The sequence below is a fragment of the Phalangium opilio genome, unplaced genomic scaffold, assembly GCF_054372755.1.
Source record: "Phalangium opilio isolate 3A_F unplaced genomic scaffold, DU_Popi_V2 ptg000017l_1, whole genome shotgun sequence".
In the NCBI taxonomy this organism is placed as follows: domain Eukaryota; kingdom Metazoa; phylum Arthropoda; class Arachnida; order Opiliones; family Phalangiidae; genus Phalangium; species Phalangium opilio.
The window spans coordinates 9,006,565-9,032,686 of record NW_028324151.1 but is presented as its reverse complement, the minus strand read 5'-3'; the positions used below and the strand labels follow the sequence as shown (position 1 = coordinate 9,032,686).

Sequence of the window (26,122 nt, the reverse complement as noted above, 5' to 3'; positions counted from 1 at the left end):
AAAGTGTGAAATGAGTCATGACTTTGACGTTCAGGTATCTCGTATTTTAATATTTTAAATAAATGTTCTAATAATTTCAATTAAATAAGGCATTTTTTCCCAGCCCTAAGGCTTTGCAATCCGATTTTGATGTTTTGCGTAACTCTGTTGATGTTGATATTTGGCTTCGGCGTCTGTAGGTGCAAATCTCTACGTTGATGTCACCAAAAGCGCATAGATAACCAGAAAGTGAAGAACGAGAAGCCTAAACCGCAACGTGAAAAATGAGTTCCCCCATAGTCGATTCAAGATTTCCGTCCCCCTTACAGAGCGATGGGAAGAGTTGGTCTTATGCCGCGGCGGAGAGTTACTTTCGCGTAGTTTTACACAAGGTACATGCGTAAGTTGGCTCGAAAATATAGTTCACTTATTTCTTTATTTTCATGTCGTCTGCTATAGTTTAATTCCAAGGCTTAATATAATCTAGTCATTTAGGTAGTCGGGAATCGGCACATTTGTCAAAATGTCAGATTTGAATTTAGCAAATATTTTAGAAAGCTACGAAAAGGATGACTTTTTCCTGATTGATAAAGACGGAAAACTTAAAGGTGCAATAGAATGCATGAAAAACAATATCAAAATTCAACTTAACGAAACTTGAAAATTCGACGACGATTGAACCGAAAGAGCGCTATAGAACAACCGTTAAGCCTAGTTAAGCAGCCGATTTCTCAATAGTATTCCCCACTATCCCCAGGAGCCGCTACCATCGCGAACTACTTTCCGCTTGTCACGTGACATTAACGATGACCTAATATATCTCTGATTCGATTGGTAGTTGAAAACGAGGCTCACCAACCACCCATTTGTCCCCCCCTTGCTTCTCATTTTACACGAATACCGTTGCTAAAGGCTGGAAAGGTTTAATGTTCTTCACTTTCTGATCTATGCGCTTTTGATGTCACGTAATTTCTAATTTCAAATACATTAGGTGTGACGTCAAGGGTGACGACTTCAACACTCCCTCCCTTTTAATTCCAGCAGATACGCCCAGAAAACGACCTGTTAAATATTCCAAGTAGAAGCAGAAGTCCATTAAATTAGCTAATTTAATGGACTTCTGGTAGAAGAAATCTATGTATTCCTCGAGTATTCCTGGTCTTATAATTAGTTGAAGAATCGTTATAAAATCATTCGATTTTTCCCTTTCGCCCTCCCTTTAAGGTCTCTCCATAGAATTTGTATTCATGGCTTCATGCACTCTCTCCGATTTAATTAAAAATGAAGTTGTGAATATTAAACTTATAAAATTTTCTCCACTAATTTCGTAAGTTTTTGAGTTTAGATTGTATCAAAACATTTTTCAGCCTATTAATAATTACATATATTTTTAATAGGGTAGTTAATTTTTTTCTCATAATGTTCATGTTTAATTTTACACCTCAAGGTCATTTCAAAGATATTTTCCGTCTCCACCCATTACTATGACCATTCCCTGTATTCTAACCTGACCACTAAAAATAATTATGGTAATTATAGCCACAAATATTATTGAGAACTTTAGGATCATTATATATTCAAAGCCAATATTTTAAATTTCAAGGCAACTTAATATTATACCAGGGATCCATGTAATTTTAGAAGCAGGAATAGAGAACGGTTAGCCTTTACTTCAGTCCGACTCATAGCCCAGTATAGAGCCCCTCCCTTCAACACGTAACGGAAATTTTAAATTATCTTATTGGCTATCACTGAAACTACGTTTTGATGACGTTGCTGACGGGGACGTCGAAAAATACGTTTTTACTCTTTACCTCTGTCGCTATGACCCGCCTCTCCGGAGATTCCACACCCCCTTCCCGGGGAAGGGGGTCGTGGACTTTGAGGCGCGCCCAAATTACCCTGTTCTCTGTTCCTGCTTCTAAAATTATATGAATCCCCAATTATACCTTAAAAGTATGGTTTTTTTTTTTTCAAGTACCAAACGTCTGCTTAACGTCACGGAGAGGTATGAGGCATACGTTAGAATTCAAACGTCAACAATAGCTATGTTTAAAATGATTTTTGGAATAACTTATCTTAAAACGACTTAACTAGAATAAAGGTAAATTAATTACTATTAATATAATTAATATCAATTATATTTGTTTAATTATTTAAGAAAAACGTCTTAATTGGGTATCGACTCGGAGAGGCTTAGTTTGGTTTCCCAACTTGTTTGTTATTACCAGTACAATAGGGCGTATTTTCCACTATATACGAATTATCTTAGTCCGCGCGGACCTAAGACCATTAACAATGTTAATGGTCTTAAGTCCGCGCTTAGTTGAAAAGCTAAGCCAAGGTATAGGGTTTAGAGAGACTTTTTTATATTATACATGGCTATTATTTAAATTCATTATATGGCTATTATTTAAATTCATTTTATGGCTATTATTTAAATTCATTATATGGCTATTATTTAAATTCATTATATGGCTATTATTTAAATTCATTATATGGCTATTATTTAAGTGAAGATTACTTGGCCATTTATGAACAATAAGGAAGTATTTGAGAAAAATATTTTATTTGAATCAAAAAAACAACTGTACGTAAAATATTTCCTTGCCTTAAAGCGAAGGGACCTTGAAGCAATTAATTAGACTAAACAGCAAAATTATTTCAGTATTGATTAGCCCGGATAAATCACGGTTAGAACGTGATTAAACTGACTGCTATGCACGTTTGAAAGTGTGTTTATTAGCGATTAACTGTTTTCCCATACGAAAATTAATTAAATATTTTAGCCACATATTTGTAAATCTACGCTTAACATGTCATGGGAAAGAAGTTGAAAAATTAATTCCAGTAGTTTGGCAACTTGTATCTGGTGATATTAAAGCATGGTTTTCACTTGGCGTAAATCCGAGGTCAAGCGACAACCGCAAAAAAAAAAAACAAAAAAAACGGTGGATAGAAATTACGTTGAGTATGACGATATTAGATTTCTATTTTTTTCGGTCGCGTTCAACGTTAACGCTCAGCGCGTTCTTAATCGAGTCACTTACTAGTGCAAATCCCTGAGGATGCCGAAGTTCAATGGTGAAAGTTTTATTGAAGAGGTTCGGAACCATCCATATCTTTATGATATGGGACACAAAGATTACAAAGGCCAAAAGAGAAAGACAATAGATGGGTCGCAATTGGTGCAATGTTCAGTTTATCTGTTAAACCTTGGTTCCATTATTTGCATGAACTACGCTGAATGAAAACGCTATAACGTTGGGCGACAACGTAAAAAACAAATCTGATGTTTTACGTCCAGCTGAAAAGTAGTTTTTTTCGGTCAAATGAAAACCATGCTTAACTGAAGGAATGTTTACGATACTTCAATTTTGAAGTAAAGTTAGGCCTTTTACTTTTAAAAAAGGCGGTGCGTGACTTCCAACGTTTTGGGGTATTTAGTAATTCATTCTTATTTGACCAGCTCAGTATATTTAATAAGATTTAGTTTAGTTAAGTTATTGGGTACTTTCATTTAAAGTAAGGATACTTTTCATACAGAAGTAACGCAAGGTTTCAATAACAAGAGATTGTGAAGGATATGTCTTACCATATTGTTTTTTCAATTTCGTTCTGTCAGTAGTTTATTAATTGCACAAATGACGTAGTATGCCATCATAAAATAAACAGTAAAAATAATTACAACACTTTTCCATACCAGTGGACGATTAAGAAGGAGAATCAAACGTATTAACTCATTGTGATTGGCTCTTTTGTGAAGTAAGGAGAAGAGAAAATCTTTAAGCAGGTTTTGGTTGGGCGTGGTTTTTTTGTGGGAGATTTTTGTCTTTACAAATTTTATAATAATATTTGATAGTATCAGAAGGGGATAATAGAAGAAGGATGACACTCTGTATCGTCTTATGCATCGTCTTAAAGGGATGTACAATCCGTTATGTATGGGCGGGGCCTATATCAAACTTATCTTCCATCAAATATAGCTCTACTGAGCATGCGTGAAGTTCGTAGCATTATCAGTGCATTGGGAATGGGCATCTACCGTAGAAACAGACGTTCAAGCAGACGACAGCCTAATCACTACTCCAGGAAATAGTAACACTACTACTAAAAAATATAGTTCTTGAGTCTTATAGACACGCCCATACATAACGGATTGTACATCCCTTTAATACTTTAGTTGTGTAACGTCATTCTTCCCAGGCTCATCCTTTTTGTTTGCTCTCCCGCTCATCAAATTTCAGATGGGCATCGCACCGTAGGATGAATTCTGTAATTGTTTGGCACTAAATACACAGCAATCAACCCACAAACCTCGTCTTGAAGTGGGGCAAAAATCCGCAGCGCGTCTTGCCAAATAGTTAAATGCTAATAGAGAAATGATGAGGGAACTATTTATTGCGTGTGTGATTCGGTTTAGATTAACTTGCTCCGAATGTTCCGGTGTTGGGAAAAATGATGTTGCACTTACCCCGCTTTGTGGTACACAGTACACTTCTCTCGATGTGAAGTATTATAAACTTCTGATAATATTGAAAGAAACGAGTGTCATTGAGTAAAGGCTATCTATATGTTCAACCTCTATAGTTCTTCACATGTATAGGTAATTCTGTGGCAGGAGCCGTTTGTTCAAAAAAGCTCATCTTAGTAGACACCCTACTACTTCTTATTTTAAATTTTATGAGGAAGCTCTTGCCCTTGACAGTGCTAAATACAATGTAGCTCGAACAAGTAGGCTGCGACGCTAAAACTGGCCAGGTAAATTTCCGGTCACGTGACACTCCTTTATTTTTAAAGTTTGCCCTCAATCACTGTTGGTTGTACAATTACCCAATAAGGGTTTGCGATTTCGAGTGCAACTGACGCCATTTGGAGTTATTTTAAGTCAGAAGTTTCCCTTTCCCTAAAAAGGTTGTGTCCATCTCCCCTAGAGACCCTCCCGCAACATTCTAGAACCGCCCTAGAGGGAGGGGTCGGAAACTTTTATACCGGAAATAGACCTGGCCAGTTTTTTTGATCACGTGATTTTTAAGCTACATAATATTCCTCAGTTTCCACGCCCTACTATAAATTCTCTCTGGTAGGATTAGGCTTCCGATAAACTAGAGCGTGCAAAGTTCAATCTTATCTAATTTTGTAAATGATGCATGGTTATAATTTAAATATTAGTCACTTTATATGCTCTTTCAAAAATTACAAACCAAAAATACAAAATTTTCCTTTAATTAATTCGTGGATTTCTTTTAATTATTCCGTGACTTTTCTTTAATTAATCCGTGGCTTTCTTTTAATTAATCCTTGGCTTTACTTTAATTAATCTTTGCGTCATTCTTTTAATTAATCCGTCGCTTTCCATAAGTTAATCAAAACGTATAAGATGACGTAAATGTAACACTTTTATGTCATTGATTCTGTAATGACCACGTTCCATTGACCTTGATAACAAGTTTCGATTTCGTTTAACCTTTATATAACTATAGTAAATCAGTATACCAACAATAAATTCAAATTTCAATTAGGTACTTAATAGTAAAGGCATGAATATTTAACTCGTTTCAGGTTTTTAGCTATCTATTCATCCTGTTCGCTAAACACTTTCTTGATCTTAATGGTGTTCCAAAGAGAGTCACCACACAGAAACTTTCCCACACGATATAAGGCTTTTCTGGTGGAAATAACTTTGAATATTCCAATAATACTGCCTGACTTTGGAATATACACCAAGTCCTTTTCCGTTAATACCCCTTTGGTAATCTCTTCAGCTACCGTTTCCGGTTTAATCATAGGCATAAGTCCATCGAAAACGGTTTCGAAAAGTGGGGTATTGCTGAAAAAGGGGCAAACGATGGTCGTTTTAACACCAGTTTTACCCAGTTCAATCAATTCCAGCGAGATGCTATCCATCAGCCCAATTACAGCGTGCTTTGAGCTGGAATACGCTGTACATCGTGGTATGCCGTGAAGACCCGCCACCGAGGATATGCAAACAATGTGTCCGTGATTATTGTCAATCATGTTGGGTAGAAAGGCCTTCAAGGTCCAGAAATGAGCCATTGTGTTGACTGCCATGACTTTCTCCAAAAGGGCGTCCGTTGTATTCAGGAAAAAGTTGGAGTGGGCGATGCCGGCATTGTTGATTAAGATGGTGACATCTCCTACTTGTTCCCGGACCAATTGGGCCGTTTTATAGACCTCCTCTTTGTTCGAGACGTCCACGATGTAGCAGTCGATCTTGGAACCTTCTTTCTCCACCAATTTCTTTGTCTCTTGGCAACCGGCTTCATCTACGTCCCATACGACGATTCTTGCTCCCAATTTAGCGAAATTGATTGATAGTAAGCGTCCGAATCCACTGCCACCTCCCGTGACTAGAACTATTTCACCTTGAAAGATAAAATTTAACATTTTTAAATTTCTCTGGATAAAATAAATAATTACAATCAGATGTGTGAAATCATTCGAAAAACGGTAATTTACACGTCGAATACGTAATACGTCAAAGTTCTTTAACAAAGCGAACTTTATACTAAAATTCTAAAGTGTGAAAGTGCCAGAATTTTTCGACTTCCAAAATCATTGCCCCCTTTACGGTTTGAATCCATGAAGTCTCCTGTACTAAATATTTATTTAACGGTTTTCGTGTATCTGGTGGGAACACACTAACAAAAGAACTAACTAACTAACCAATCAACTGAGTATCGGCTCATAATCTGCGTTGCATCTATAATAACTACAGATAGATAATAACTAGTTCCTAGAAATATCACATGAGTGGCCAAGAGATCTGCTCGAAAATCTCAAGTTCAGACCTCGTTAAATCGAAACGGTCTACACTAAGACTCCTTATGCTACCATGGATTTATAATAGAAGCTTACGCGTAAGCTTCTATTATAAATCCATGATGCTACATCCTCCGACCGACAGTAAACAAAAATAGGCCTACCGTAATTTAAATCTTTTTTAACTATTTTTCCTTCAAAAGACTCTAAAGTTCCTTCCAGTAAAAATAAAATTTTTCCGAAATTGTTACCTTTAACCGATTTCTTGTTTTTCAAACTGTATGGAGTCAGATTTGATACAAATAATTTCACAATGTCAAATACAAGGAGTATAACACTCCAGATGAAATTCTGGATCACATTAATTCTAGTTACGGCCATGATTAACTATAAAACTTCGTCTTTCACTAACAATGCATACGATAGAGGTTTATATCTTCCCCTCTCACTGATGATTTTGAATGTGGCAGCTATCTTTCTCTTCTCTTTTAAGCCACTCAGTTTGGTTTATGCGATGACGACGTACTTTGAGATCCTCCAGCCTCGATTTCCCCTAAAATTAACATAAGCCACAGCCATCGAGCTATTGACTCAGTTCTCAGTTATTCGATACTCAGTACAGTTGAGATAAGTGTACGAGTATTGTTATGAATGTATTCTTTTTAAACGTGAATGTATGTACATTTAAACTAGAGTTGCAACTTAGACCACCTAACCCATGAACAGGCAACTGAATAGGGAGCTAGGTTTGCTTAGAGCAACGCCTGACACTAGCGCTATGGCGGCGGATGTTAGAAGTTTTTCACCAAACCTTAGTAAAATTCGCGCCGTTTTGTTTTATGAGGAGTATAGAGGTCACCGATATGGGGAGAAAATCTGACTCTGATCTGACTGAATTATAAAAGTGAGATGAATTATATTATTTATTTATTTTAGCCTTTCTCTCATTAAAGATTCATAAACGATATATCAAGTTAGTTTTTTTGTAAATATCACTCTGGTATTGTATATAAAGTATGTTTAACATTAAGCCTTGGTTAAAAAAATGCCCCGAATCATTACAGACGAGTTTTTCTTTACGGGACATTTGGCGATAAATAGCTACGCATTGCCATTTGTTAACACGGGTTTAACACGGCTTTGACTGTCCATCCCATGGGTTAGGTGGTTTGAGGTTGCAACTGCCAAGCCCAGGAAGACAACCAAAATATGCTATCATAGAATCTGATTGTCAATGGTGACTCTTTTCACTTCGAAACAAACTACAAACAACCTACATCGCTTTGATGGACTAGTAAATCACACCGGACAATTATACGCGTGACCTCTTCGCGACTTTAACAAACTCTAGTCCACGAGAATGGGTCGAAAATTTGTCCCTATAATGAATAGTCTAAACTTGTGATAACACTTCTAAATTTCGTCGCTATGCATAGTTTTCACACCAATGTTGCCAGATTGTTGGTGAGCCAAAAACTGAAGAGAGAAAGAGTAACAGTTCAGTTTGAATCAGTACTTGATAAACTTGGCTCACGGAGGATCTGACAACACTGCACTGCATTTTCTCTAGACCAAACACTGAAAGCCATCAACACGCGAGGGAAGAATTCCAATTTGAATGACTAAGTGACGTTACATGACGTCGTACCTTTTACCTTCTACCAATTATCTAAAAACGGGATAAACTCCTCCCTACTTCCATGGATGAAAAAAAGTAACATTTTTCATCCATGCTACTTCAGACGCCTTTTTTCAAAATTCCACCTAACTTCCGGAAACGAACTGTGTTACCAGCAAATAGATTGTAATTGAGTTTAATAGAACCTTCAATTCGGAGTGCAGTTCTCCTTATTTCCGAAAAATTAAAAATAGTTAAAAAGTTCATTTATACAAAAATGTACAAGAGCGGTAAACATTAATAAATTCACGATATCGGAGATTAGAGGAAAGAACCATCAAATCTTTTTTAGATAAGGATAAAAAGTATTGTTGCACTACCCAAGCCAAGAAACATATGAGAGTCTCTTTGAAAAATATTTTTGAACCTCATTTTTGTAATCACAAAAACGTCTGTTTCATTATCATTAGTTGAGTGATCCGCCCGGGAAATCCATCTAGTTGGGAAGCCCGGGCGGATCCTAGGCCCATAATTTCAAATTACTGTAGAATATCTGTTACTAAATTATTAATAATAGTTTTCATTTTATAATTAAAAATATATTTGATAAGGACCTCGCCTTTTTACCCCTTCTAAACTTCACTGTCGTGCTGGGCTAGTCCCGCCAGGTGATTGGCTCATAGAGAGATGCTTATGTAGCCTTGGCTATACCCCAAGTCACCGACTATTACCTTATTGGATTAAATACGACTACTTAATAGTATTATATAAAAAAGACTTGGTTTGCCCAAGCCTTAAAAACAAAACGATAAGAGTTTTTCCAGTTGACTGAAGCGTGGATATTATTTTTTTTCTATTGAATTTTAAAGACAATCCGTATTTTACTTCTCTTTAGAATTTAATTCAATCACCTGATTTTACTGCTAATGGATTAGTTTCCTATAAATTAATTGAAATAAAAAATTACTTATCTCAGATTTTTCAACCACAATTCCATTTTTCTGAAATGTTCTCTTTTCAAGAGAGAAAGTGGAACGTTTCAAGAGTGGCAATCGTAATTTCCTCCAATCTAAGACTGGACATTCCTTAACCCCCGTACTTTAGTTTTCAAATAATGCTCTCATTAATAATGTATTATATGCGGTCTTTTCGAATACAAAAGGGGGCTGTTATCACCTTTCTTATATTTTATAAAGGGGTCAGTTTCTTTAAGCACAGTCACAATTATTGTGTATATCAGTACTTGTGGGGAAAATTTTAGAAGTGTTGGTTGAGTTGCTGTTTAGTTGACAACATTATGAAAACTTCATTTGTTTAAAACCTTTTGAAAGGAAAATTCCCTGTAATTAAAAAAGAAAGAGTCAATTTGATATCCCTCAAAATAATAGCTGCACGATAAAATGTTTCAGGAAAATGGAATTGTTGTTGAAAAATCTGAGATAAGTAATTTTTTATTTCAATTAATTTATAGGAAACTAATCCATTAGCAGTAAAATCAGGTGATTGAATTAAATTCTAAAGAGAAGTAAAATACGGATTGTCTTTAAAATTCAATAGAAAAAAAATAATATCCACGCTTCAGTCAACTGGAAAAACTCTTATCGTTTTGTTTTTAAGGCTTGGGCAAACCAAGTCTTTTTTATATAATATCTGTTCCTTCAGCCTTAATTTGTATTAATTACATTTTATTTTTCACGCGATGCTTTCCAGCACTGGTAGCCAGGTGGCGCTAGTATCTACTTGTCTACTTTTTAATATAGGGAGTTGCACATCCTATAGAGCGACAAATGTTTTTCACGCGCATCCTTTATCAATGTTCAAGCCATCAAAACTTCGGAAAAGTTTACTGGTCAACCGTCCGGTGACCCCTTTAGTTTTAAATAAATATAATGGAACATTTTAAATATTTATTGGCCAATGTCCAGTGTCCTGTGCTTATTTACGGCCCTGAGATAGTTACACCTATCCTGACCTGGGCCGGAAATAAAAACAGCACACTGAACTTTGTCCAATAAAATTTTAAATGACCCATAATTTAGAAAATCGCGTCTGGGATTTTCTATATATACTCAATCCTAACTCTTAATGTTAATCTCTACGGAGCTTAACATTACGACGTGAAAAGAATTTTCAGAGTTAGACCCAAGGTTTCGCAACCAAGGGGGTGTACTTTTTTCACAACAAAACTTTACAGCAATATATTAGCAAAGGCACATCTCTCAGTGTAAAGTTTAGTTAACCATTTTGTATAGATTTTAAAAAAAGTTATTTCTAAACCATGCGCCAGCACGCGCACATTTCATTGAAAGTTTGTTATTTAAGAATTTCTCCTTCTTTATACTAAGAATCTTCATCAAACATTGACAACGAGCGTTCCAAGACTCGAACCTGCAATGTTTTGCTCGAATGCAAACGAGTTATCCATTACGCCACATGCTCGTATTTGTAACAGCAAAAAAATATCCAAACATTGTATTTATAGGATATTTCTTTTATGATGTATAAAAGATCTGTAAAAATAAACACCGAGCTTGCCAGGATTCGAACCTGCAATCTTCTGCTCCGTATGCAGAAGCGTTATCCTATTCGCCACAAACCCGCTTGAGGCAGAATAAATGCTATGCAAACAGTGTAATATATGTAACGGTTTTACCATGATTTATAAATTAATCAAAATAAAATACTTAGACTTAATTGTTCTTAATCAAACTTCAGAAGTTCAACATTCCATAGTTGCTTGATAATTCAAAAGTGTTCTGAACCTTAACTTCGCAGTAGTTTCTGAGTTATTCGATGGAGTGGAACACCAAAAATCCCATGCTTTTTCTATGGGACGCTAAGCCTAAAATCTGTGAATTATTTCTTTAACATTACGGGAGGGTGTGGGTTCTTATCTAGAAGGGCCTACCGGCCCTCTAGAATTTAATAGTAGTAGTATAGATGAATAACAAAACCCAATAGACGGTTCCATTAATTGCATTCAAACGGAGCCTCCGAAATGAACTAGGCCCATTTTATGTGGGGAAATATCCAGTTTGTTAAGGAAAATATTTTCACCATATATGTGTAGGAGGTGGCACTTATATTACCGTTGTGACAGGGGTCTTCCTTAAATTATCGTTGATATTTTAGGGGTCAGTCATAAAATTTTTATGATAGTGAAAAGTTTCATCCTAAAATTAACGTAAATATTTTTGGGGCTATTCACTTTTTATTGAATCCTTCGGTTAGATTGTATTGATGACAACAATATAAATTATTTCAATTAAAATAATTCAGTAAGAGTATTAAAAACGTATACTTACAATCCGCGACCTTGGCCCAAATACTTAAGCAGTCGACAGGGTCACGGGGTTGAACTTTGTTTATTTTACGGTAGTATAAGCGCCCCCAAGCGTAAAACCACGGCGAACTAAATTGGTTAAAAAAATATTCTCGCTTAGCGACACGCATGGGCCTAGTTCATTTCGGAGGCTCCGATTCAAACCAACACAGAAGGCTGCTATCTTAGGTTATTCCCTTCACACCGAGAGTCAACTCTAGACGGAGCCCGCGAGTTCAGTAAACGCGGGAGACAAGCCAACTCGCACTGCCTCTAGCTGGAAATAACTCGTAATACTTTTTGCTTTATGAATAACCCCCAATTAAGCATTGTTGTAAAAATGGTTAGTTTCTGAAAAACATTATTACGCAGATATTTAGTGTTTAGCGACAACATGATGATTCTTAGCGAGTACATACTGCTTAAGAGTAACGTCACTGCAAAATTTCAGCTTTTAAAGGGACTGTAAAGAAGGCATCGACGGGTGGGTAAAAATTATTTGAAATACGTCAGAGGCACGTGACTTAGCAAAGGCGTGGTTCAAAGAAGCTTAGTTCGCTTTATTTCAAAAGCTATACTACTTAGGACAATCGGCGCTGGAATCTCGCAAAAAACATGGACTAGGTGTCCAGTCCCACTCCATGTGGAGTCTTTGTAATCTTGTTGTCACGTGGTGCCTGTGACGTATTTCAAATAATTTTTACCCACCCGCCGCTGCCTTCTTTACAGTCCCTTTAAGGCTGGACGTTTATTATCAGCCAGTAAGAACTTATACTGTAGATATAGATAATGGATCGAACTCGCCCACGCCCAAGTATACAATCAATTTTCGATAGAGCGTGGAACCAGCTTTCATTGCCAAGCGCATTTCGATCCATGCATTACCGAACTACGGACCACAATGTCGAGCCGTCCTGCAAAACCCGCCGAGAACCCTTTCGTGTTGAACGAATCCAAAACGTGGTCTCTGTCCATCAAATTCATCATTGCATGGCTGATCATGAACCTGACTTACTTGATCTTCTACATCGTAAGTCTCGCATCCTACGTCATGGGCCTTGTCGTCATGAGAAGCAGCATCTTGGACACTTGCGTCATGATAGTTCGTGCTATGATCTTCACATCCATACATTTAACCGTCCTGGTCCGTCGTCGAGTATTTTGTGACGTGGCATCACGACTGTTTACTGGCCAACTCAACCTTTACGAAGACAAGAGACTTTTGAAGAGGCGTGTGAACCGTTGCATCGTCGTACTTGTATTGTGTTACTTTTCTATTTTAACTTTGAACATAACCGAAGCCTTGTTCTCCTTCCACGCACCAGAATTTTTGTACGAACTTGTTGATAGAGTTACCTTTGGTTCAAGTAATCTTATGGGTGAAACTGTTTGTCGCTATGCCCTGTTAGTTGACAATTTCTTTTACACTTCGTTCAATTTCGCTAACATTGCACTATTGGCACTTTGTCTACTGTTATCGTTGACGCTGGCTAAACGTGTGAAAATATACGGGGAAAATATCAATTCCATCCCTATACTAACCGACGAAATTCTTAAAGATGCGCATGACACTTTCCAGCGCATCCAGACAGACATTAGAAACGTTAACGACGCCTTCTCAGCGCTGTTTTTCTTATGGTATTTCGAAGCCTTGGTTTCAGCTTTCAATGGAATACAGTATTTTACGAAAGGTGGTTTGGGCGTGTTTAGCCCCATTTATGCGGGTTCTATGTTTTTTCAATCCACACTCGCCGTTTTGATTGAAACGTACGTTGCGTCAAAGATACCAAGTAACATTGAACAGTCGAGATTTGCGTTGATGAACACATCCCGTAGGTCGCGTTTCGATTACTTGTCCTTGGAGCTCTATTTGTTGTCAAAACAAATGAGCAGCAGCGAGAATGCACTGAGTGCTGCCGGTTTCTTTCTCATTACTCGAAGTATATGTCTCTCATTTATCGGATTTTTAGTTACCTATTTGTTAGTGCTATTATCTTCGAGAAATATATAAAGCTGGGAAACCCGATTAGAAAGCATTCGTTGTAAACTACTTATAATTTATTAAGTTCAAACTTGAAGTGTAGTATGAACATGGCTATAATAGTTGCAAGAAAATTTTATTTATTTTCCTAGTAACTTTAAATCAGTGTGCTTTTTTGGGTCGTTTCAAAAATTTAAGAATGGAATTTAATTTGATATGGTTCTTTAGAGTAGCCCGTAATTTAGGCATCCCGATTTAACGCAAAATCCCCATGCATTATTACAAAAGAACAAACCTTTCATTTAGATTTACGGTAAGGGCAAGTGTCATACTTCTTATTATTGTGTTCTTTATACTATTTGTAAACATTTGCTTGACTAGGCGTTAAGAACCACACCCAATATTTTCCATTAACTGCAATGCTTTTTCAATGTTTTTATTGACTTAACTTTCCATTACTTTCCTTTAATAAATATTATTGTGTACCACGACACTGTATAACCTCTGATTCTTTCATTAAAAAACCTATAACAGAAAATATTAGCTTCCATATCTATTGTTAAAACCAGTAAATAACCTTATATCTGTCACGCCAACCTTTTTAAAACCCAAATACATTGAAACAAGCAAGAAATAAAGGTTCAAATGTTTAAATGCGTATGTTTTTCAGCGTTACCTTCTTTTCTTACCGCTTCTGCCTATTTTTGGTATGAATTATTTTAACCGTGAAAATAGAGATAAGAATTCCATTTTTAACCACTAGATGTCGCGTTAGACAAACTTTGTGGGTGGAGCCAAAACATAAGCAGACAAAGTTCCTCACTGAATAGGGACTTGGCAGTACTACGTCATGCAAAGTCAGGCTACCTTCCACTAGTGCTAAAAACATGCCAGGAGGAGGGGCTTATACCGGGGTATAGCTATCATTCTGTTTAAAAAACATACCATAATGGCGCTGGGGGCGGAGATAAGCCCGAATTGCCAAGTACCTATTATGGGAGGAGGGTTATCAGAGGCAGAGCTATGCTCCCAAATATTCTTACATAAATCCGTTTAAATAATTACCTATTTTAAGTACGTACTAAATAATTGTATATCAATTAAAATAAATCACCTTGTGACATTTAAGCAGACCTTTAAAAGCCGTTACATTTATACGTCATTATTGTTCTTACATGAGAGAGCAACACCCAATATTTTGTTGCCTCACACAACAACATTTTCCATTTAACATATTCTAAATTCCATGAAAGAACAGTATTTTCGTGCCTCGCCCACAAATATAAAATTTCTCCAATAAAAATTATATCGTTTTGCTCAATTCTCTTAGAGAACCGTTAGAGCTCAAGATGATGGTCACTCCGATCTACGTAAAAGCTAAATCCTGTTCACTAAATTCCACAAAGAAATTATGGTCCACCCGACTGGGTCCATTGATCGTGGTTCTCTTCAGCATCGATTTATTTCGTTCTACAGTTTAAACAAGATTTTCAGTGTAATGAAAGATGCGCAAAATAAGCCTGGCTTGGTGATCATGCACTCTATATCGACTATTAGAATGATAGTCTTTGGTTGCGAGCGTGTCAACATTCTGGCGCGTTACCAACTATTTCATGACGCTTTCCACAATCTCCTGAATGGAAAAATGAACCAGTTTGAAGACCTATCATCATTGAAGAAACGTTTCAAACGATATATTTGTGTTTTCGCTTTCTACAGTATATTTATGGTTACTTTGAATATGTCCGAATGCGTTATGACCTTACGGGTACCACACATTCAAAATGCCATTGTAGATCAGTTGACCTTCGGAGAAAGCCGCCATATTAAATCACCGTACGGTAGACTCATATTAGTGGTTGACAGCATCTTCGGTTCTATTTTGAAAATCAACAGCATCGCTCTAAGTATTCTCGCCGTTTTGTTCATACAAACTGTAAACAATTACGTTAAACTATTCGCCAATAAGATCAGATCGATGCAGACAGTTTTAAGTAAGGTGGAAGTGTCGTCACTACGAGAGTTGTTTGGTAAAATTGAAACTGTTATCGCAACGCTTGATGACATGTTGGGTCTCCTTTTCTTGTTCTGGTACATCGAAGCCTTACTTTCAGCTTTCAAAGGGATAAAATATTTTATCGGTGGATCTTTGGGTGACTTCAGCCATTTCTACGCTGTTTTCAACTACTTTCATTCAACGATTATGGTTTTAGTTTTGACGTTCGTGGCTTCTAATATACCAAAGAACGTCAGACAAGTCCGTTCTAATTTACTGGAAGTTTCTGGACGATCTGGTTTTGAGCATTTTCCCTTCGAACTCTCATTTCTATTTAAGAGATTGATTCCGAATAGTGCGAGTCTAACCGCTGCTGGGTTTTTTACCATTACCAGAAGCATTTGTCTATCTTTCATTGGGTTTCTGGTCACTTATCTTATACTCCTTATGACATCGGAGACTTCTAACTGGCAACCCTGAAAAACTCTGTGAAAATACGTTTTGCGTGAATAACAATTCTATGAAATTTTCTTCTTTAGGGCTAATGTAATGACGAAATTACTTTGCGTTTGAGAATAAATTTAATAAATATAAAATAACAAGGAACTGAAAAAAAAATACCTTGAAAACTAGAAACTAGCCTTCAAACCCGCTTTAAGTTGGTTCGCGAAGCAATTTCAAGAAACTGCTTTGGTAATTAGTTTCTCTCGATGATCAGTTTGATCACATAGTTGCAAGTAAATTTATGAAGTTAGTTGCCGGGTAATTTGAAATCGGTGCGCTGTTTTTGGCTAAATCATTTTTGGGTCGTTTCAAACATTTAAAAATGGCCGGATTTGAAACAATATATGCAAGTACATACATTGTACATAAGATTATAACTAATGACGAAACTAGTTAAATTTGTGATATTTATAGAAATAAATACGAAAGGATATTAAAGCTATACAATATTGAAATTTTTGTCTCTTAGCTGCACGGCTAACTATTTTGTTAACTAAAATAACATAGAATTTTTATTCAACTAAATTATGGCCATAATATTTAGTTCACACCTTAATCACGAAGCTTCCTGTTGACGTTATGTTTTGAGTTGACTCTTGGCTCTACTGAAACCCTCTACTTAATGTTTCAACGAGTACAAAATAATTAATGTGGTTCTGTTAACCTACTATAACCCCAGTGACAATGTACAATTTAATAAAGAAAGCATTCTGTTATATTGAGAAGTATTTATCACCCCAATTAATAATAAAGATAATAACATTTTATCGATCAAGAACACCATTGAATATATTATAACTGTTTGCATTAATTAGTAATAATTAGTATTAACTAAGGCTATTAAACACAGATTTACTGGAATGGAGATACGGCGTCTCTCTAGCGCCACGCCGCGACCAATATCGAAACATTCTCGGCTCAAACCATAGCCATAACATGATCTATGAGTCGAAAAGTGTTTAATGGTCTTAGGATTTCCCCACATTTGTCGGAACTATCATCGAGCTACCCATGGTGAGGCAGAGCCAATATGTAAAACCAGGAATACACATATCTAAAAGGAATCATTGTGTAGCCGTTTTCTCAACGTATCCGGGAGGATTTTGAAGGAAGAGCTAGATTAATTATTACGAATGACGATATTCACATCCTGAATAATCTATATTTGCACCTTGCGCGCGTTTGACCTCGCGTTGATACCAAACAATGAAATCTACAGTTAGAAATACGTCAGAATTATGGGGCGTGACGGATAGTTCTCAAGCCCAGCCCACAAATCCCCCATAGAAATTATTATTCCTATTATATGTATGTATTCCATGGAGAATTAATACGGTTTTTAGAGTTGCCCATAATCCCCATGCATTATCACAAAGGAACAAACCTTTCACTTAGCATTTATGGTAAGCGTTAGTGTTATACCTCTTATTATTTTGTTATTTATGATATTTGTAAACATTTTCTTGACTTGGCGTTAAGAACCACACCCTAACTGCCATGCTTTTTCAATGTTTTTATTGACTAAATTTTCCATTACTTTCCATAATAAATATTATTGTGTACCACGACAATGTATAACCTCTGATTCTTTCGTTGAAAAACCAATAACAGAAAATATTACCTTCCTTATCTATTATTTAAACCAGTAAATTACTTTTTGTCTGTCAAGCGAACCCTTTTAAAAGTACATTGAAACTAGCAAGAAATAAAGGCTCAAATAATTAAATGCGTATGTTTTTCGACATTACCTTCTTTTCTTACCGCTGCTGCCTATTTTTGAATGAATTATTTTCACCGGGGAAATGGAAATAGAGATAATTTAATTTTTAACCACTAGGTGTCGCGTTGTACAAAATTTGTGGATGGAGCCAAAATATAAACAGACAAAGTTAATCACTGAAGTGTGGGGGGTGGTTATCAGAGGCAAGAGACACGTTCCGACGCTCTTTTTACATAAGTCTCTTTTTATAATTACCTATTGTATATCAATTAAAATAAATCAACTTGTGGCATTTGAGGAGACCTTTAAACCTGTTACGCAGTACACATATACGTCAGTATTGATCTACCAGGAAAGAACTACACCCAACATATTCCTCCCTCACCCAACTACATTTTCCATTAAACATATTCTAAATTCTATAAAGAACAGTATTTTCTTGCCTCATCTACAAATATAAAATTTCTCTTAAGAGATCTGTTACATCTCATCATGATGGTCATTCCGATGTTCGTGAAAGCTAAATCCTGTGCACCAAAATCCACCCTAATGTGTCGATTAATCGTGGTCCTCTTGAGCCTCGACTTATTTTATATGTTGTTCTACAGTTTAAACAAAATGTTCAGTGTAATGAAAGATGCGCAAAATAAGCCTGGCTTGGTGATCATGTACTCTATATCTATCATTCGAATGATAGTCTTTGGCTGCGAGCGTGTCAACATTCTGGCGCGTTACCAACTATTTCATGACGCTTTCCACAATCTCCTGAATGGAAAAATGAACCAGTTTGAAGATCTATCATCATTGAAAAAACGTCTCAAACGATATATTTGTGTTTTCGCTATCTACGGTATATTTATGGTCACTTTGAATATGTCCGAACGCGTTAACACCTTCCAGGTACCAGACTTTCAAAGTGCCTATTTAGATCAGTTGACCTTCGGAGAAAGCTGTCATATTAAACCACCCTACGGTAGGCTCATATTAGTGGTTGACAGCATCTTCGTTTCTATTTTGATAGTGAACAACATCGCTCTGAGTATTCTCGCCGTTTTGTTCATACAAACTGTAAGCGATTACGTTAAACTTTTTGCCAACATGATCAGATCGATGCAGACCGTTTTAAGTAAGGTGGAAGTGTCGTCACTACGAGAATCGTTTGGTAAAATTGAAACTGTTATCGGAACGCTCGATGACATGCTGGGTCTCCTTTTCTTGTTCTGGTACATCGAAGCCTTACTTTTAGCTTTCAAAGGGATCAAATATTTTATCGGTGGCTCTTTGGGTGACTTCAGCCATTTCTACGCTGTTTTCAACTACTTTCATTCAACGATTATGGTTTTAGTTTTGACGTTCGTGGCCTCTAATATACCAAAGAACGTTCGACAAGTCCGTTCTAATTTACTGGAAGTTGCTAGACGATCTTGTTTTGAGCATTTTCCCATCGAACTCTCAATACTATTTAAGAGAATGGATCCTAATAATGCTTGTCTAACCGCCGCTGGATTTTTCACCATTACCAGAAGCGTTTGTCTATCTTTCATTGGGTTTTTGGTCACTTATCTTATAGTCCTTATGACATCGGAGACTTCCAACTGATAATCCTGAAAACCACTTCGTTAGGGGCTAATGAAATTACGAAATTACTTTTGCGTTTGAGAATACATTTAAGAAAAATAAATTTTAAATGAACTTAATGAAGAATTTGCTATATTTTATTTGTTGTATTGGCCATGCATGATCAAAAAGATTATAATAATTTGTACCCTAATTGCACTATTTTTAAATAAAGATAATAAACTTATTAACCTTATTGAAAGTCAGTTTTCAGTTTTTAAAACCTGTGTTCCGATTTAAAACCAACATGTTCCGATTTGGAACCATCGCGATCCGAAATAGAGCCCCACTTTTCCGAATTAAATACAATTGTTTGAATTCAACGTAACTACTATGTTTGGAAAAGATTCACTTTCTCTCTTAATAATTAGATTTGAAAGCTCGAAAAGAACTTAAAAATATGGCCTTATCTAAAGTCTTTGGTTTCAAATACTGGAAGCAGACGATGCTATGGCCAACTCGTGAAAAGGGTTTAATGATAACCGCTTCTTGGAAATTAATACACATTTAAGAATTATATCCAACTATTTCATTCTTCGATGTTACAACGTCTCAAGTTATTGTTTAATATAATATAATGTTTAGAAAATCAACTCGTGACAGTTAAGAGAACCTTTAAACACATTCTGTTTTTCATTATTGTTCTACAAAGAGTTGAGAACCGCACCCAATGTTATTGTTTATTTCGATTTAACACTTGATTTCATTTTTGTACCACACCCAAACAAAATTTGTCCGTAAAACATTTCGCTTTCCTGCTCAGTTCTTTTAGAAACGTCAGTTTCAGTTCTAACTCTGAACGTATAAACTTCTAGAACTCGTTATGTCTGTGACGCCGGCCTCGGGAAAACACAAATACACTGAAGCAACAACTCTAATTACACCTGAGACATTATGGTCTATCCGATTGTGTCGATTGATCGTTGTCCTCTTCAGCATCGACATCTTCTATCTCACAATATATTGTCTAAATAAGGTATTCAGCATCATAGAAATTGAACCACATCAATCGAACTTGGTTCTCGTCTACTCTATTTCTGGCATTCGCTCTTTAATCTTTGGATTCGTGCGCATCATAGTTATAGTACGTCGACAACTATTTCGGGATGCCTGCTGCAGTCTGGTGGCTGGAAAAATGAACCCTTTGGAAGATAAATCATCATTAAAGGAACGTTTTAAACGAAGTATCTGGATCTTCGTCATCAGTTCAATTTATAATTGCATTTGGGATGTTTCCAATTGCGTTATCGCCTTGTCGGATGCCGATGATAAAAATGGCGGTGCCCTTCGATTTAACTCCAGCAATAGCTACCATGTTGGACCAATTTATGGCAGACCCATATTAGTAATTGACAGCATCTTCAGTTCCCTTATGAAAACCAACAACTTCGCTCTAAGTATCGTAACAGTTATTTTTATACAAACTGTAAGTGACTACGTGAAAAGATTCGCTAATAAAATCAGATCGATTCAGAATGTTGTAAATAAAGAAGAAGTAACGTCAATACGAGAATCGTTCTGTAAGATTGAAGCTGTCATCGTAACCCTTGACAAGATGTTAGGTGTGCTTTTCTTGTTCTGGTATATTGAAGCCTTGCTTTCAGCCTTCAAAGGTATCAAATACTCTCTCAACAATTACTTAGGAAGCTTCAGCCATTTCTACGGAATCTTGATTTACCTTCAGTCCCCCGTTGTGGTTCTAATCTTGACCTTTGTGGCTTCTAATATACCGTGTAATGTTCGACAAGCTCGTTCTGATTTACTGGACGTTTTTGGAAGATCTAGTTTTGACCATCTGCCCACGGAACTCTATTTGCTGGTTAAAAGAATAAATCCTAACAATGCTTGTCTGACCGCCGCTGGTTTTTTCACGATTACCAGAAGCGTTTGCTTGTCTTTCATTGGGTTTTTGATTTCGTATCTAGTAGTTTTGGTGTCGTCGGAACCTTTAAATTGATCATATTGATATTAATGTATTTTACCCTCAAACCAAAAATGTTTTAACACACAACGAGAAAAGTCATACAGCAACTACTATTGAAAGAAACATCTGTTACCTAAATTAAATTACAGACAGTGACTTCCATGAAGTTTGAGTTTAACATATCTTTAAGCTAGAATAGACGATTTTAAAAGTTAATTCAACTTAATCGGGAGTTAAATTGCATTGTTGTCCGTTTTGCTTTTCTACCGCTGCTGAATGTTTTCGAATGAATTATTTAACCGGGAAAATTGAGATAAAAATTCCATTTTTAAACACTAGATGTCGTGTTAGTGTTCGATGATGGAATCAGCTTGAAGGAGAGAGGGATGGAGCACGTGGATGAAGTGAAAATCCCCGTACCTATAACGTTGCCTCTGTACTTCTACCTACGGCAACGAAGTCGTACCAGCATCCTCAGCGTTTAGGTAGGGTCGTACGGTACGGAAACGTAAAGGATGCCCCTGTGTCTTAAAAATAGAAGATGGCTCTCATACAAGTACAATGGCACTACGTGGCAGCACTTAACAATCGCCAACCGAAGGGAAGGGGCGAACGCGAGGTATACTGGGAGACTTTCATTGCTGCAGGTCACCAATTATCTTCTCCACCCCATCTTATCTATTTTCTCCCCGGTACCAGAGGCATAGCTGTGCTCCGAGTGCCTCCGACCATGGATATGTATAAATATTACGTATTATCAGAAGTATATAATACTTCTCTTCGAGAGAAGTGTACCACAAAGCGGTGTAAGTGTAACGTCACTCTTCCCAACATCGGAACATTTGGAGCAAGGTTACTAAACCGAATCACCTACGCGACAAATAGTTCCCTCATTTATACCCTATTAGCGTTTAACTATTTGGTAAGACGCGCTTGTGAATTTTTGTCCCATGTCAAGATGAGGTTTGTGGGTTGATTGCTGAGGATTTGTACCAAACAGTTATAGAATTGACCCCACGGTGCGATGCCCATTTGTAGCTTGATGAGCGGGAAAGCAAGCAAAAAGGGTGAGCCTGGAAAGAATGACGTTACATAACTAAAGTATTATTAAGAGGATACAAAGTGTCATCCTTCTTCTATTATCCCCTTCTGCTATTATGAATGCCTAACTACTGCAAAAATCTGGCCACCAAACATGCGATAAATTTGCCCATGCGCCTCAAAATGAGAAAATACGAATTTTCCTCTCTCTCACAAGGTTTGGGTGGAGTGGGGGTGATTGGAAATCATATTGATTCCCTGATGAAGAGGTACCATCATGATTGGTGGATAATTCCATGTGGAAGTTAAAAGATGGGAATCCATAATAAGAAGAATTTATACATATTCATGCTTTGACGATCTTATTACTGAAATCCGTTTAATAATTACCTAATTTAGGCACGTATTAAATAATAGTATATCAGTTAAACTAAATCACCTTGTTCCATTTGAGGAGACCTTTAAACCCGTTACATTTATACGTCATTGGTGTTCTTCCAGGAGAGGGTTACACACAATATTTTCTGCCCCACCCAACCTCTTTTTCCATTTAACATATTCCAATTTCCATGAAGGAACAGTATTTTCGTGCCTCGCCCATAAATATAAAAGTTCTCCACCGCATTATATCGTATTGCTCAGTTCACTTGGAGATCTCTTAGAGCTCATCATGATGGTCACTTCGATCTCCGTAAAAGCTAAATCCTGTTCACCAAACTCTACCAAAAAATTATGGTCCACTCGACTGGGTCGATTAATCGTAGTACTCTTCAGCCTCGATTTATTTTACATCTCGTACAAGATTTTCAGTATAATAAAAATTGCGAAAAATAACCCTGGCATGGTGATCATCTACTCTACATCGGCCATTCGGATGATAGTCTTTGGTTGCGAGCGTGTCAACATTCTGGCGCGTTACCAACTATTTTATGACTCTTTCCACAATCTCCTGAATGGAAAAATGAACCAGTTTGAAGATCTATCATCATTGAAGAAACGTTTCAAACGATATATTTGTGTTTTCACTTTCTACGGTATATTTATGGTCGCTCTGAATATGTTCGAATGCGTTATAGCCTTCCAGGTACCAGACTATCAAAATGTAATTGTGGATCAGTTGACCTTCGGTGAAAGCCGCCATATCGAACCACTATACGGTAGGCTCATATTAATGGCTGACAGTATATTTGGTTCTATTTTGAAAATCAACCGCTTCGCTCTAAGTATTCTCGCCATTTTATTCATACAAACTGCAAACAATTACGTTAAACTATTCGCCAATAAGATCAGATCGATGGAGACCGTTTTAAGTATGGCAAAAGTGTCGTCACTTCGAGAATCGTTTGGTAAAATTGAAACTGTTATCGTAACGCTCGATGAGATGTTGGGTCTCCTTTTCTTGTTCTGGTACATCGAAGCCTTGCTTTCAGCTTTCAAGGGGATCAAATATTTCATCGGTGGTTCTTTGGGTGACTTCAGCCATTTCTACGCTGTTTTCAACTACTTTCATTCAACGATTATGGTTTTAATCTTGACGTTCGTTGCATCTAATATACCAAAGAACGTTCGACAAGTCCGTTCTAATTTACTGGACGTTTCTGGACGATCTTGTTTTGAGCATTTGCCCGTGGAACTCTCATTACTATTTAAGAGAATGAATCCTAGTAATGTTTGTCTGACTGCCGCTGGATTTTTCACCATTACCAAAAGCATTTGTCTATCTTTCATTGGGTTTTTGGTCACTTATCTTATAGTTCTTATGACATCGGAGAATTCTAACTGGCAACCTGAAAAACTCTGTGAAAAAACGTATTGCGTGAATAACAATTCTATGAACGGAACTTCCTTAGGGCTAATGTAAGGATGAAATTACTTAGCGTTTGAGAATTTCTGAATTATATCCTATTATTTCATTTCTCAAAGTTACAATGTCGTAAGTTAATGTTGCAAATACTGTATTGTTTTGTAAATCAACTCGTGACAGTTAAGAGAACCTTTGAAAACTTTATGGTTGTCATCATTGTTCAACAAAGAGTTGAGAACCGCACCCAATATTATTGTTTTTTATTCGATTTAACACTTGATTACATTATTGTACCACACCCAAATAAAATTTCTCCGTGAAACATTTCTGTTTCGGGCTCAGTTCTTTTAGAAACTTATTATTGGAGAAACGTGAGTTTCAGTCCAAACTCTGAACGTATAAACTATTAAAGTTCGTCATGCCGACCTTAGAAAAACCCAAGTACACTGAAACCACAGCTCTAAATACACCAGAAAAATTATGGTCTATCCGATTGTGTCGATTGATCGTGGTCCTCTTTAGCATCGACATCTTCTATCTCACAGTACATTTTCTAAATAAGGTATTCAGCATCGTAGAAATTGAATCACGTGAATCAAACATGGTGCTCATCTACTCTATTTCTGGCATTCGCACTTTAATCTTTGGATTCGTGCGCATCGTTGTGCTGGTGCGTCGACAACTATTTCGGGATGCCGTCTACAACCTGCTGACTGGAAAAATGAACCCGATGGAAGATAAATCGTCCTTGAAGAAACGTTTTAAACGAAGTATCTGGATCTTCGCCATCAGCGCCATTTATAATTGTATTTGGGATGTTTCCAATTGCGTTATCGCCTTGTTGGATGCCGATGATCAAAATAGCGTTGCGTATCGATTTAACTTTAGCAGGAGCTACCATATTGGACCAACTTATGGCAGACCCATATTAGCAATTGACAACATCTTCAATACTCTTATGAAAACCAACAACTTTGCTCTAAGTATCGTAACAGTTATTTTTATACAAACTGTAAGCGATTACGTGAAAAGATTCGCTAATAAAATCAGATCGATTCAGAATGTTGTAAATAAAGAAGAAGTAACGTCAATACGAGATTCGTTCTGTAAGATTGAAGCTGTCATCGTAACCCTTGACAAGATGTTAGGAGTCCTTTTCTTGTTCTGGTATATTGAGGCCTTGCTTTCAGCCTTCAAATGTATCAAATACTCCCTCAACTATTACTTAGGAAGCTTTAGTCATTTTTACGGAATCTTGATTTACCTTCAGTCCCCCGTTGTGGTTTTAATCTTGACGTTTGTGGCTTCTAATATACCGTGTAATGTTCGACAAGCTCGTTCTGATTTACTGGACGTTTTTGGAAGATCTAGTTTTGACCATTTGCCCACGGAACTCTACTTACTGGTTAAAAGAGTAAATCCTAATAATGCTTGTTTGACCGCCGCTGGTTTTTTCACGATTACCAGAAGCGTTTGCTTGTCTTTTATTGGGTTTTTAATTTCTTATCTAGTAGTTTTGGTGTCTTCGGGACCTTTAAAATGATCACATTAAAAATGATGTATATTTACACTCGAATTTTTTGGGTAACGATGAAAATAATTACAGTATTTGATTACCGTCGTACATGATTTTAACAAACGTTAGTCTTAGTAAATTTTTGCATGGTGATTGTTGTTTTAAGCTGTATTTTGTGATCCTTTAAATTTCAATAATTAAAATCTATCTGTACCTATATAAATCGAGGTTCTAACTGACTAACAGACTGACTAATAAAGGCACGCGTTGGCAGAAAACTCATGGTTCGTTGTAAATTATTCAACATTCTAAATATG

General features: G+C 36.6%; 3 protein-coding genes across 3 annotated transcripts; 2 read left to right on the top strand and 1 right to left on the bottom strand.

Annotated features, from left to right (window-relative positions):
- Nucleotides 1-5,133: 5,133 nt before the first annotated feature.
- Nucleotides 5,134-7,282, bottom strand: LOC149702961 (estradiol 17-beta-dehydrogenase 11-like). The gene is made up of 2 exons (XM_089866861.1): nucleotides 7,014-7,282; nucleotides 5,134-6,365 (listed from the first exon to the last, which is right to left on the bottom strand). The coding sequence occupies exons 1-2, from the start codon at nucleotides 7,141-7,143 to the stop codon at nucleotides 5,554-5,556; spliced, it is 942 nt and encodes a 313-aa protein (XP_089722987.1). The 5' UTR covers nucleotides 7,144-7,282; the 3' UTR covers nucleotides 5,134-5,553.
- A 4,586-nt stretch (nucleotides 7,283-11,868) lies between these two features.
- Nucleotides 11,869-13,857, top strand: LOC149702960 (uncharacterized). The gene is made up of 2 exons (XM_089866860.1): nucleotides 11,869-11,992; nucleotides 12,483-13,857. The coding sequence occupies exon 2, from the start codon at nucleotides 12,604-12,606 to the stop codon at nucleotides 13,711-13,713; it is 1,110 nt and encodes a 369-aa protein (XP_089722986.1). The 5' UTR covers nucleotides 11,869-11,992; nucleotides 12,483-12,603; the 3' UTR covers nucleotides 13,714-13,857.
- Nucleotides 13,858-20,343: 6,486 nt separating this feature from the next.
- LOC149702959 (uncharacterized) lies at nucleotides 20,344-21,479 on the top strand. Its single transcript, XM_089867163.1, has one exon. It carries the CDS (start codon nucleotides 20,344-20,346, stop codon nucleotides 21,475-21,477), a length of 1,134 nt encoding a protein of 377 aa, XP_089723289.1. The 3' UTR covers nucleotides 21,478-21,479.
- Nucleotides 21,480-26,122: the final 4,643 nt, after the last annotated feature.

What these genes read in the sequence shown, in the direction of transcription:
- LOC149702961 (XM_089866861.1), bottom strand. Translation starts at nt 7,143, where the DNA reads ATGGCCGTAACTAGAATTAATGTGATCCAGAATTTCATCTGGAGTGTT. An exon ending in AAACAAGAAATCGGTTAAAG is followed by an intron (nt 6,366 to 7,013) that starts GTAACAATTTCG and finishes TTATCTTTCAAG; the next exon opens with GTGAAATAGTTCTAGTCACG.
- LOC149702960 (XM_089866860.1), top strand. Translation starts at nt 12,604, where the DNA reads ATGTCGAGCCGTCCTGCAAAACCCGCCGAGAACCCTTTCGTGTTGAAC.
- LOC149702959 (XM_089867163.1), top strand. Translation starts at nt 20,344, where the DNA reads ATGTCTGTGACGCCGGCCTCGGGAAAACACAAATACACTGAAGCAACA.